This window comes from Calonectris borealis, chromosome 7, assembly GCF_964195595.1.
Source record: "Calonectris borealis chromosome 7, bCalBor7.hap1.2, whole genome shotgun sequence".
Classification (NCBI taxonomy): domain Eukaryota; kingdom Metazoa; phylum Chordata; class Aves; order Procellariiformes; family Procellariidae; genus Calonectris; species Calonectris borealis.
In genome coordinates, this window is record NC_134318.1 from 18,219,566 (window position 1) to 18,232,267 (window position 12,702).

At 37.2% G+C, this 12,702-nt stretch overlaps 1 protein-coding gene across 13 annotated transcripts in view; it reads left to right on the plus strand.

Moving 5' to 3' along the window:
* KCNMA1 (potassium calcium-activated channel subfamily M alpha 1) overlaps positions 1–12,702 on the plus strand; it is a 526,570-nt gene that overhangs the window by 240,038 nt on the left and 273,830 nt on the right. For all 13 annotated transcript variants that reach the window (XM_075154402.1, XM_075154386.1, XM_075154389.1 and 10 more), the window contains exon 3: positions 4,615–4,676. In XM_075154402.1, coding sequence (XP_075010503.1) covers positions 4,615–4,676 — 62 coding nt within the window. The remainder of the gene's footprint in view (positions 1–4,614; positions 4,677–12,702) is intronic.

Genomic DNA, 12,702 nt, shown 5'->3' on the forward strand with positions numbered 1-12,702 from the left:
ATGACTTCATGTTTCTCAATCTTAAGCAAACAGTAAGTTATTATAAATTAAAAGATTCTTTCCTTCCAGACAGAGAGAAGTTATAATAGATGTGTAGCATTTGCAATGTTCTGCCGAATGCATTGGAATAATAAACAGAGCAAGCAAGCTTCTCCCCATGGCCTGGTTAACAAAAAAGGCAATTATTCACATACATATATGCTTTTTTTCTCTCTTAGATTATAGTAGCTGTGAGTTTGTGGTATCAGCCTGTCTATATTCATACCTCTCTTCAAGCATAGTAAGTTCCCCAAAATAGGTTATCGCCCATGACAATCTAGCAAAGACTCTAATGTGAATCTAGACCTAAACTCAATAATTGTGTCCGTGGATCTGAATAACCAGGTTGCATTCAGCTTTTTTAGGTGGGAATACAGCAAAAAACTTGCATCTGAGACTCTACCAAATATGTTTATATAGCATGGAAGATACTAATTTTTTGTTTTAAATTTTACTATAACTCTAACCTGATTGGTTCAGGCCCTGCTTTTTTCCACACGCTTGATGTATTCTAGTTCAGCTCAATACCTCTGTCGCTTAGCAAAGGAAAAACATGTTTCTCTGCTAGCGGGATAAAAATGGAGTTTAAGATTCCATTCGCTTCTCATGCCCCTTCTGTGATTTTTGGGGACATTATGAATTGTAATGTTAGGTATGTGTTTTGGGGCAATAGAAGAGAAAACAAGCCTTGATTTAAAATCAGATATATATTACAGGAGGGGAATGGTGTAGTTTTGCATACATATCTCACTGTTTGGTGTAGCATGGGAATCTGGAGCTTCTTGCAAAATTTATATATTTGCATTTTAGTGGCAGTTATATGAATTCCTTAAGTGTCTTGGAAGATCTTACCCAGAGTCTATATAACATTATTTAAGCAGCACAGTGATGATTATTAAGGGATTGGATATAACTAAAATTCAAGGCTGGTATACAGTTATGCCGGTTTTGTTCTAGAGGACTCCTTTGGCTAGTAGGCAATGACTGAATGTTGTGACCTAAGATTTACTATGTGAAACGGAAGAGAAGAGCCCAGCTTTACTTGTGTACTTTGTAAAACTTGAAAGAATGAGAAGAGTATCATAGAGTCCCAAACAGATTAAAAGTTTAGTTTCTCAAATTTCATTTTCAGCTTTAATGGTCATTTCAGCATTTTTCAGCTCAAAACTCCTGCTAAAGAGTGAATCTGTTTCGATTTTAGGGTTTTTTCTGGGTTGGTTTTTTTGGTGGTTTGTTGGTTGGCTGAGTAGTTTGCTTTGTTTCTGTTTTCTTTTTTTAAGGAGAGATCTCTATTTAATAGTGGTTTTGATGGTGCTGTTAGTATATGAAAGATACCACAGAATGTAGGCTAAAACATCCCCATTAATACTTGACTTTAAACCATGTAAGATTGAATAGCTATGTTTAAAACTGGTTTGGGTCAAATCAAAATTTTCACCAAAAATGTGAGCACTGTATTCCCAGAACCCTAAGCACCTTGGTTAATTCTGTTTTTTAAAAAAAATATAAACAATTCCCATTAAATGTATTGATAATAAATAATTCTAGAGCTAGACAATGGAGCAGATTTGATTCAGATCCAAGCTGTGATTGTGCATGGCTTGGAATACTGCAAGGGGTGGGGCATGGTTGCACAATCAATTCGATTTGCAGTAACTTAATTCAGAGAAAAACGGGCCTTGAGATTACTGCTAATCATAATTCAGGGTGTATTGTGTACAGGTGTAATACACCTGTATTGTAAGGTGGCAATCCACAAGTTCTATTCACCAAATTAGTTTCTTATGAGATGATGAGACTCTGTCGTGGTTTAACCCCAGCCGGCAACTAACCACCACACAGCCGCTCGCTCACTCCCTCCCGGTGGGATGGGGGAGAGAATCGGAAGAGTAAAAGTGAGAAAACTCATGGGTTGAGATAAAGACAGTTTAATAGGTAAAGCAAAAGCCGCGCACACAAGCAAAGCAAAACAAGGAATTCATTCACTACTTCCCATTGGCAGGCAGGTGTTCAGCCACCTCCGGGAAAGCAGGGCTCCATCACACATAACGGTTACTTGGGAAGACAAACGCCATCACTCCGAACATCCCCCCCTTCCTTGTTCTTCCCCCAGCTTTATATGCAGAGCATGACGTCATATGATATGGGATATCCCTTTGGTCAGTTGGGCTCAGCTGTACCGGCTGCGTCCCCTCCCAACTTCTTGTGCACCCCCAGCCTACTTGCTGGTGGGGTGGTGTGAGGAGCAGAAAAGGCCTTGACTCTGTGTAAGCACTGCTCAGCAGGAACTAAGACATCCCTGTATTATCAGCACTGTTTTCGGCACAAATCCAAAACATAGTCCCATGCTAGCTACTATGAAGAAAATTAACTCTATCCCAGCCAAAACCAGCACAGACTCTTACCAGTTGATACGGATTTATTAGCTTATTTCATCTTGCAACACCTATACATCTCATCAATAATGTTGTTTAATGAAAGAAGATTCAAACTCTAAATGTTAACATTATATTAGACTTAGGTAGTAAAAATGTTATTTGAAGAGTTTCGTGCTTCAGTCCTTGAATTTGACTGATCTCATTGATTTGGGTGATAATACATCAGATAAGACAATAAGTACTTGTACTCAGGCAAAATACTCTTTCTCAGACATTCACAAAGCAAAAAGCTATGGTCAGCAAGATCTAAAAGGAATGAAAAATTAATTTAAACTTTCTGTTTAACAGAACTTTTTTAACAAGTTTTAGTGATTACATAATATTAAGAAATAATGAGTTTCTTTTATTGGAAAATATGTGCATGTTTGATTTTGGCCCTGCAGAGCTCCAGAGTTTGGTTATATAATTATATCTTGCTTCAGATACTGCTGCCATTACAGCATTGAATGATAGCTGAGTGTAGAGAAACCTTCTACATTGTTGTTTCAGTAAGTCTCTTAAGATTAACACATTGCATGTTCCCTTGTATTGCTTGCACTATGACTGTCAGGCTCCTTCCTAATACAGCAGCTTCAGAAGGAGATCTGAAGCCTGTATTGAATGAAGAAATTTTTGTTTCAGTGATCATCTGTTGCTTGAACAGTTGAGATTGTCAACAAAAGTAGCAATAGTGGTGGTAGTATGCGTTAGTTATGGTATTCATACAGATTAATAAATCTGCTCAGTCAGAACTGGAATGTTACCACCAGTTTATTTCACACATGCTGTTGTTGAGATAGTGTCTTAAATTTTAGCCACTTCTGACCTAAGAAGTTGTATTTTAACTGGCAGTTTGAGGAGCTGCATGTTCCCTTAGTTAGTACCCTGGTTTACCCAATACTGAGAAATCAATTCTCTAGGTTTATTTTGAGGGACGTTACTTCTAAGTAGCTACTGAGAAGTACCTGTCAGAAGACTAAGAGATATTTTGTTTTGATTCTGTAGACCAGCAGATCAGATGAGTTGCAGGAGACATAATTTTCCATGTTTCCCATACTCAGTGCAGCAGACAGGAATATTTTCTGATTTCTTCCAGAAGAATTGCATTCTAAGATACAAAAAATAGCTTATTGGGTTCATGTTTTCAGACTCCAAATTACCTAGTGGGTGGCATTGTTCAAGAGACAGAAACATAGAGTAAGGATATCTAAGTGAGAATGGGTACACAAACTATTGTGTACTTCATGATTCCTCAAGCCAAAATTTGAGTGCAGAAATTTCAGTTATGCTGTCCTGTGTAGATGCAGACCTACTTTGGGTAGGATGTGAAACTAAATCTTCCCACAATGTTGGAGAATCTTTGGGAGCCAGCAGAGCAGACAATTGTATTGGCTTTATGTTCAGAAAAAAGAAGAGAGACAGATGGAGATGTGATTAATCCAGCTTCTGCTGCACCAGCCAAAAAAGCAAGTTCTGCCTTGTTAATAAGTGCTGGATGCTAGACCTAACAAAATTATTTGGTTCAAAAACTTGGAGATTTAAAGGGGGGGAAACATTGGGACTACGAGGTGAGCGGGGTATGTATTCGTTGTATCAGGACGTGCTGCATCAAGCTATTTTTTTTAACCTGTTTGAAAGTTAACTATAGTCTCAGTGGACAGGAGTGCAGAGTAAATACATATTTTTACATAGCCTTACACTTATCCTGTGGATTTCACAACCATGTATATAAATGGAAATTCAGTCTAAGATGTCATCACTCTTGGTTTACCTACCAATGAGCAGAAACTTACTGAAGTCCTGAAGGATAGATCTGATAAAGCTATAGTGTGATTTGAATGCCATGCAGTAGGATTGCTTGCCATTTGTAATTAAAGAATATAGTTTAGCAGAGGTTAGGATCTAGGACCTAATTGTATACTGGCTTTCCCCGAGCTAGGATTCAACTTGTTTGTGTCTCTTTTTCAATGCCAGAAAGCATTCTATGATAATATATAGTGTGAAATTCAAGTAGGAGTAGCTTACTAAAGAAAACTACAGCTGAAATAATAAAATGCTAGTATATGATTTATTTTCCTTGTCTTTTTTTTTGTGTGTAAAAGAATCAATGTTTCACTTTAACACTGTTAAATAATCACTCTCTTCTTTTCTTTTGTAGGTTGTCTTAGTCTTCGCTCTTAGTATTGGTGCTCTTGTAATATACTTCATAGATTCGTCAAAGTGAGTATTCTAGTACATTTTCCTTTCCCTCCTTTCCTGCAGCAATTATACATCTTTAAATTGCTCCATTCATCTACTTCAAATCAGTGCTTGGTTTCATCGCCCGAGTGTGAAGAACTTTATAATAGTGAATGGTCTACCAAAGTAACTCAAGAATGGGAAAAAGATCTTATATAAACTATGTGGAACACAGTCACATTGGATCTGTAGAAAAACTACTTTTGTATGTTGAGATTATACATACTGTTGCAAAATTATAGTTTTTATGTTCACTGTAGAATCTTTCAAATTCAAGACTAGGATAAGAAATACAGAGGAAGAATATTTGCCAAAAAATTACAGTTTGCAAAAAAGTGTCTTAGGAACACTTCTGAAAAACTCTGAGTGAATTAGACAGTATGAGCATTATATCTTGCATATCTGTTCAGATTTCCAACTCCTGGGTTTGATAGATTTCTCCCAAGATAAGATGAGCCAGTAAAAATCTGCAAAGCATCTGAATATTTTTCAGATTTACACCAAGATTATGATATAGTGTTGTAATTTTGGCCAGGCAATAGAAAGTTTCATCCTGACCTTTTGAGGTATTTGATGGTTTGATACAAAACAGTGTAACTAGGAATATCCTCTCTTTGATATCACTCATACTCCACCCTTGTTTTCATATCAAGCTGGACACTGTCAGTGGTATAACAGGCAGATTGGTAGCCTAGCACAGAAGAAACCAATAAAAAGGGACTTAATAGAATATTATTTTGTTGAATCCAGTTATTTTGGGAGGATGATATTCTGAAGTATCAATAGCATTTTAAAGCTCTAGGACTACATATTTGATTTCTCCAAGCAAGTTTTAGGCTTGCCATTACTGCAATGGTTGAGATAGTATGCTGGAGTCATGTGAGCCAGCCTAGCTGCCTGTAATGGCAGTGGTTACGTTCTAAAACAATCCTTATGTGACTCAGCAAAAACTCCTTATGTGAACCAGCAAAAGGCATTCTTGAACACATGGATGTCAGCTTTATATCGTGTGAGTTTCAAACCAAACCCTTCTAGCCTAGATGTGTCAAGCATAACACAAATAACTAAGGTACTTTTTTTGTGGAGAGGAGCCAAGTGGTGGGAAAACTCAAGTTCTATCTTGAGCTCCCTTGAAGTGAGGACAATCATTTTTCCTTCTTAACATTGCGGTGAGTGTTCTTATTAATTTTAGCAATTTTTTCTTTAATATGTCACCACTGAAGTACATAAGGTGGTACTTTTCTGAAGATCTTTTTAAAAACTTTTTAAAGCACAATGGCAAAGCTTCTGGGTGCCCAACATATCCAGGTGAAAAGTAGTAAATAGAATAAAACCTGTTTCCACTTATGTTTCAATTTCAAACCAACAAAATACAGCTATTTGTCAGGGCAATTGTCTTTTGTGAAACTAATGGATTATATAATAATTTTTAGGCATCGCATTCTAGAAGCCTTTTTTTGAATGTTTTCCTCAAGGAGAGCAAAACTGACAACATGGGAGATTTCTCTGGGTGCTTAAGCTTTCTGTGGGCCACCTAATCCATGTACTGCTACCAGCTTATTAGCTGCTCTGTCAGTGGGGATAGAAAACTGTTTTAACTGTAGATTCTTCTGGGTTTTCAGCCACAGTTTAAATCCTGGCTGCAGTTTAAATTCAGCAACCTCAAGTTAATATACTCTACTTGCACACTTCTTCTTTGTTTTCTCCTCCTTCTCTCTTACTCCTCTTTCTTCCCACACATACGTCTTTGTCTTTTTTTTTTTTTTTTTTTTTTTGGTAAGTACTCATTAGTAGTTTAATTCTGGTTAGAAACTCCCCAGATATATCCCTGAAGTGAAAAATTCTGCTTTATTCTGTATTAGCAGCTGACCTGACACCCATTTCAGCAATGTAGAATCAAATGTAGCGATATATCAGTCTATTTAAGATTCCCAAGTGCACGATTAGTAATAGTAATTCCTTTTAGAATTTGGTCAAACAGGAAATAATGAAGATAGGGTGAAGGGAAGGCTTGTGATATCCTCAACAAAACAGCTGGAACAGAGACTATGGCTTGGCCAGGAGCAGTGGAGACAAACAGGATCTAGTGCTCACACCAGACAGATAGTGGCATATACCATTGTGGGCTTTCCCTTGTCAATGCATTCTATAGCTGTTGTATTCCACCTGTGCCACAGACACTTAGCTGTCGTTTGATCTTAGGCAGAGAGTGACAAAAAACATGTCTTCAATCCAGAGCTGAAGAGTACTACTGTGAGCATTTGTCTAAAATGATAGTGATCTATTCATCCAAGATTCTTAATCTGTCAGTAGATTTGCGGATGCAACGGCAGGTATGTCCACAAAGGAATCCTACATGACTTCGTACATAAGGGGCATCACGAAAGATGGGATAACACCACCACTTTCTTAGATAGTGAAGGAAGGGGAAAAAGTGAAAGGACCACTGACTTCTGTCAGGCAAGGATGTGTGTCATGATTAATTCTAGTGGAAGACACTGAGGAAATCAATAAGGCTTATACTGAAGATACTACCCATTGCTCCCTCTGCTATATTCATGATACAGGGAAGGTGACTGGAGGCAAAATGAATGCTGTCACAGCTGTCAGAGGAGGGTAAATTAAGAGCATTTCTATGCTACCCAGTTCATCATTCTAATAGACGTTCTTCCAGACTAGTACCACATGAAATCATAGAATCATACAGATTGGAAAAGACCTCTAAGATCATCGTGTCCAACCGTCAACCCAACACACCACGTCCACTAAACCATGTCCCTAAGGGCCTCATCTACACGTCTTTTAAATACTTCCAGGGATGGTAACTCAACCACTTCCCTGGGCAGCCTGTTCCAAGGCCTCACCACTCTTTCAGTAAAGAAATTTCTCCTAATGTCCAATCTAAACCTCCCTTGGCGCAACTTGAGGCCATTTCCTCTTGTCCTATCGCTAGTTACTTGGCAGAAGAGACCAACACCCACCTCGCTACAACCTCCTTTCAGGTAGTTGTAGAGCGCGATGAGGTCTCCCCTCAGCCTCCTCTTCTCCAGACTCAACAGTCCCAGTTCCCTCAGCCACTCCTTATAAGACTTGTGCTCCAGGCCCTTCACCAGCTTCGTTGCCCTCCTCTGGACATGCTCCAGCACCTCCATGTCCTTCTTGTAGTGAGGGGCCCAAAACTGAACACAGGATTCGAGGTGCGGCCTCACCAGTGCCGAGTACAGGGGCACGATCACCTCCCTACTCCTGCTGGCCACACTATTTCTGATACAGGCCAGGATGCCGTTGGCCTTCTTGGCCACCTGGGCACACTGCTGGCCCATGTTCAGCCGGCTGTCAGTCAGCATCCCCAGGTCCTTTTCCTCCAGGCAGCTTTCCAGCCACTCTTCCCCAAGCCTGTAGTGTTACCTGGGGTTGTTGTGGCCGAAGTGCAGGACCCGGCACTTGGCCTTGTTGAACCTCATACAGTTGTCCTTGGCCCATCGATCCAGCCTGTCCAGGTCCCTCTGCAGAGCCTTCCTACTCTCCAGCAGATCAACACTCCCGCCCGTACCAAATGGTATGTCTAGTGCAATGCTGTTTGGAGACATCCGAGATCAGAAAATAGTGCAGCTTCATCAACATAGTATCCTCCATACCAGTTAGTCCTACATCTCAGCAGAGCTTTGTGTTGCTATACAATATGTCTGTACTAATTCTGGTTCTGGCACAAATTTAGGGATCTCTGCACCATACTCCATTACAAAATATGGGCACAGTTGTGATCCAATACATCTGCATTAATCTGAATTGACTTTTCTTAGTAAGAAGCAGTAGTTAACTCGCCTTTTAAGAAAGGTTCTAAACAAAATCACAAAAATAATCATTCTTGGTGGAAAGAATGAAGGTTATTAATTTTGAAAACTATAGGGATTATTCCAATACCCTTTGTTAACATTATTCTGTTGTTTATTCAATGCTTCTACTTTTTACAAGCCACCAGCCTGAATTGTTGTCTCCTAGTACCACGAGATGTATATAGAACATTCTTCTTTAAAGTGGATATGTACACTTTCAGTGATGCATGGTAGCAACTAATGGAAGATTTCAGTCCTTAAACTGAGAATTTATTTAGCAGAGAAATTACTATCTTGGCATCCCTGTCAATTAAATCCAGTCATATCCTGGTAGGAAATGTTTCATTTATTACTAAGGACTAGACTCCTTCCTTCCTTTATTTGTAGAGTCTCATTCATAAAATACTGAAAAATACAATAGTATTTTTCAATACTGGAAATAGCAGTTAAATGTGAAACATTTGCCAAAGAGATATTATAAATATCACCCACATAATTATTTTAATCTTTAGGTAACAAATAACCAACTAATTAAATTTTTATTTTTAGAGATTCATTCACTTTAACATCTGTCTTCCATTTTGAGTTTGAATAAAAGCAAAACATTCAAAGAAGTCATAAGCAGTTACTTAGAAGAGTTTTGATTAAGAAAGTGATCTACTTTAGTATAGAATAGCATCATATATGCTATGTTCTTTTCCAATTCATGTTTCCTTTAAAATTTTTTATCATTTAATTCTTCAAGATAAGGAGATAATGGAATTATCCTTTATTCTTAAGAGGAAAATCTGACTTATGTGCACTTTTTAGATGGTTCTCTAGAGTCTGCTGAATGTGCTGCAATAGAATAGGGAGCTTGATGTCTGCCAATACTTTTTCATTTTCTATGCTTTTTTATACGTAGTTTTTACAACCTTCTTCCTTCCTGTGTCCACTTCTGTTTATTTTTCTGCATGTAAAAGGTGCTTTAACAAATACATATAGAAGTACTTCTCTGACTTTTATTTACATCAGCGTTAAAGATGAATTGCCTATTTTCATTTCCATTTGTCATCCTGACCTCTGTCTATCATACTAAATTAGTGACTCAAATAGAGTAGAGAATAATATTTGCTTGCCATGATCATCTTTAGGCATGGTCAGTAAAAGCACTAGCAGAGAACTCAATTTCTCACTAAACTGGTAACTCAGGGCTCACGTTTTCTATTTCTTGTAATGGCAGTAGCATGGAAGCTGTTTGTGTTGAGAATATCCTTTTGTACTCTGGTTCTGTTTTCTCTTCCGGGGTGCAATACAATGTAATATGCAATCACAGATCTAAGCTGTGCTTTTCAGTCACAGAAATTTAATTTTTTTGCTAAAAAGCTAGTTATTACTGTCCTGTCTCTTGAAGTTTACCTCATTTACTGGAGTCCCTTCACTAAAAACTGATGTCAATGTAGAAATAATAGAGCCCATCAATGGCAAGGTGAAAACATAAAAACATGTGTTTTTCAGATTAGTTTTTTTGGAGTTGTTTGTATTTTCAGAGGCACCAGTGTAGTTATTCCTAAATAGCTAATTATTTCCAATACTCTGTCACATAGTACTTGATTAGAATTGTACATAAAAGTGCCATCTGGCAATGAGTGTAAAACAGCTGGATCTAAGAATAACAGTGGCACTGTGAATAGGAAGATTTATACAAATATGCACACAGACATATAGGTTCATGCTGAGCCCTGAGCTTGTTACCAACTGTTGCTTTCTTAATCAGACAGCTTTATTTCTTTTTATGCATAAAAAATAAAAAAGTTAAACTTGTAGACAACTCTACTTTTTTTTAATGTTCTATATATCTGTATATCTGAGAAGATTTCAGAAGTACTTGCTTCTTGTGTATACTGATTGTATAAAATCCCATTTGTCTAGATCTAATATCCAGGGAACCTGAATACTACCCAAATGTAAAACTACCAAGTTTGTCTTAAATATACCATAAGGAAAATGCCCTTATTCTGATTCTCAGCTTGATTTCTAAACTAATTTTTTAAAATAAACTTTGTGCTTTTTGCAGATGTGTCTATTCTAGACTCTCCTTAAAGCTTTCCAAGTTTCTAAAGCTATCAGAAAATACCCTACATATCCTCCTCATCTTCATACCCCTTTCATCAATGCTATGACAGGAGAGAGAGCACAAAGATGTGCTTTTAGCCACCACGAACTAAGGTTTGATTGACACTGATCATGCTGTGCTCTGTGGGAGTGTGAGAGCTTGCCCATTTGGGATTGCATTAATTGTGAATTAATCCCTGCGGAGTATGGGATAATGCAATTTAAAACACGGTATTAATTGATCAGATTAATTATCTTTACAGCTCTGTTCTAGGATATAGTTTATTGAGGTAGTGTTCTGTGACAATGAACCAAAAAGTTAATTTCAAACATTAATCAAATAATTTTATAAGAAAAAAGAAGACATCTTTAATTGTTAAGCTACTTTGCCATGTCTGCAGCTTAACTACTGACATTCTGACTAGTGCATCATTATTCATTCTTTCGTCTGGCTTTTATTAAATATATATATAAAAAGTATCCACATACATATTTGACTGCATAAAAATGCACTCTCACTTAATGACACATTAATTGTATTCTTGTGTTCTGTTCTATATGTGGATGACTTTTAGAAAAGATTGTCATTCCGTCCTGGAATACAGTTTTCTTGAGCGTCATCTGTTGCCTGTGGTGCTTTTCAGTTCAATTTTTTGACCTTGTTTTTATTATTTAGAGTGAAGCAAGTCTTTTACCTACTTGCTTAGTAGCAATGTTAGCTGAAAACACAGATGTCAGAGATGCTATACTGGAAATTGTTTAACAAAACAATGCAAAATGAAAAGTCTGGTTTCTTGTTTTGGAGGATGCACACTGGTTTTTGCCATTCTATGGGAATAGATTAGGAAGGATGCATTGGAAATAGATATTCTATTTGAGGAATTTCCTGTGTGACAGCACAAGGAGAAAAATGTCATTAGCAAGTTCTCTTGGAATGTTTTACTAGCAAAATTTTTTTTTTTTCCTAAGCGGCACTTTATTTCAAGTCCTTGTGAACTCTGTTATTCTGTGGGAATATTTGAGGATAAGTTGTGATTGTGTACCATGTTTGGCTTTGCTGCTTGTTTGCTACTGCTGCCATTTTGTCTTGTGAAAGCCATTTGATTTAGTACAGCAAAATGTTCTATAGAAATACTACAAGCCTGATGAGGATTATTTATTTAAATCTGTTACAGACACAGACTGTCACTGCCCAAGAGAATTCACATCCTTCTCATTTCTTTAGGCTGTGTTACCCCTTTTACAGATATGTTTGAGGTATGAAGCTTAACTGAGTAGTTCAGTAAGTCTGTGTAAACACCAAAAATCAAGTATTTTTAGATACCAATCTCATATTTTCATTACAAATCAGTCAGCTTTTCCACATCACCTGGACTAATCTGCAGAACATTTTCATGACTCTTTCTCAGTTTCATGGCCCTTGGGGGAAAAAGCAATTGAAATTTCAATTGTAAAACAAACAATTCAATGGTGCTATATCTGAATTTTGAGTGAATCCCAGTGGCCTGATATATAAAAAAAATTAAGATGTATCTAAGATGATCAGAAATACAGTTCTTAGAGAAAGTTCAGTGTTTTAGGGCTATGCTGTATCATTTTGCTGAGGACATCCTTTGCAGTTCAGGCTCCTATTCTCTTAAGTATTGCATTTACCAGTATTTTGAGTGTGTACAGACTCTGCATAGCATTTCAGTCTTCGTATTTAAGGAATTAAGTAAGTAGGGCTTAAATAACACTAAGCTTTCTGTCAACTCTTCCTACTTATAGTGAAATTTACTCATGCAAAAATATTTTCATTATGTTTATAAAACTCTTCTTTGTCTTACTACACTCATTAACCCACACTAAGTGGCCACTGGAGCATTCCTTCATACCTTACGTACACATTAGAGTTAATATATATACATTTTTTCATGATGCATGAATAGAGATGAAGAAGCTGACCTTAAATTCTGGGATCTGGTTCAAGGAAATGTTGTTAGATGATATTTACCATTGCTCAAATTGCTAAAATTACAATGGTCTGTATCTTCGCAAGTAGATTAAAACAGTGTTATTCCCTCCATAATGAGAATTCT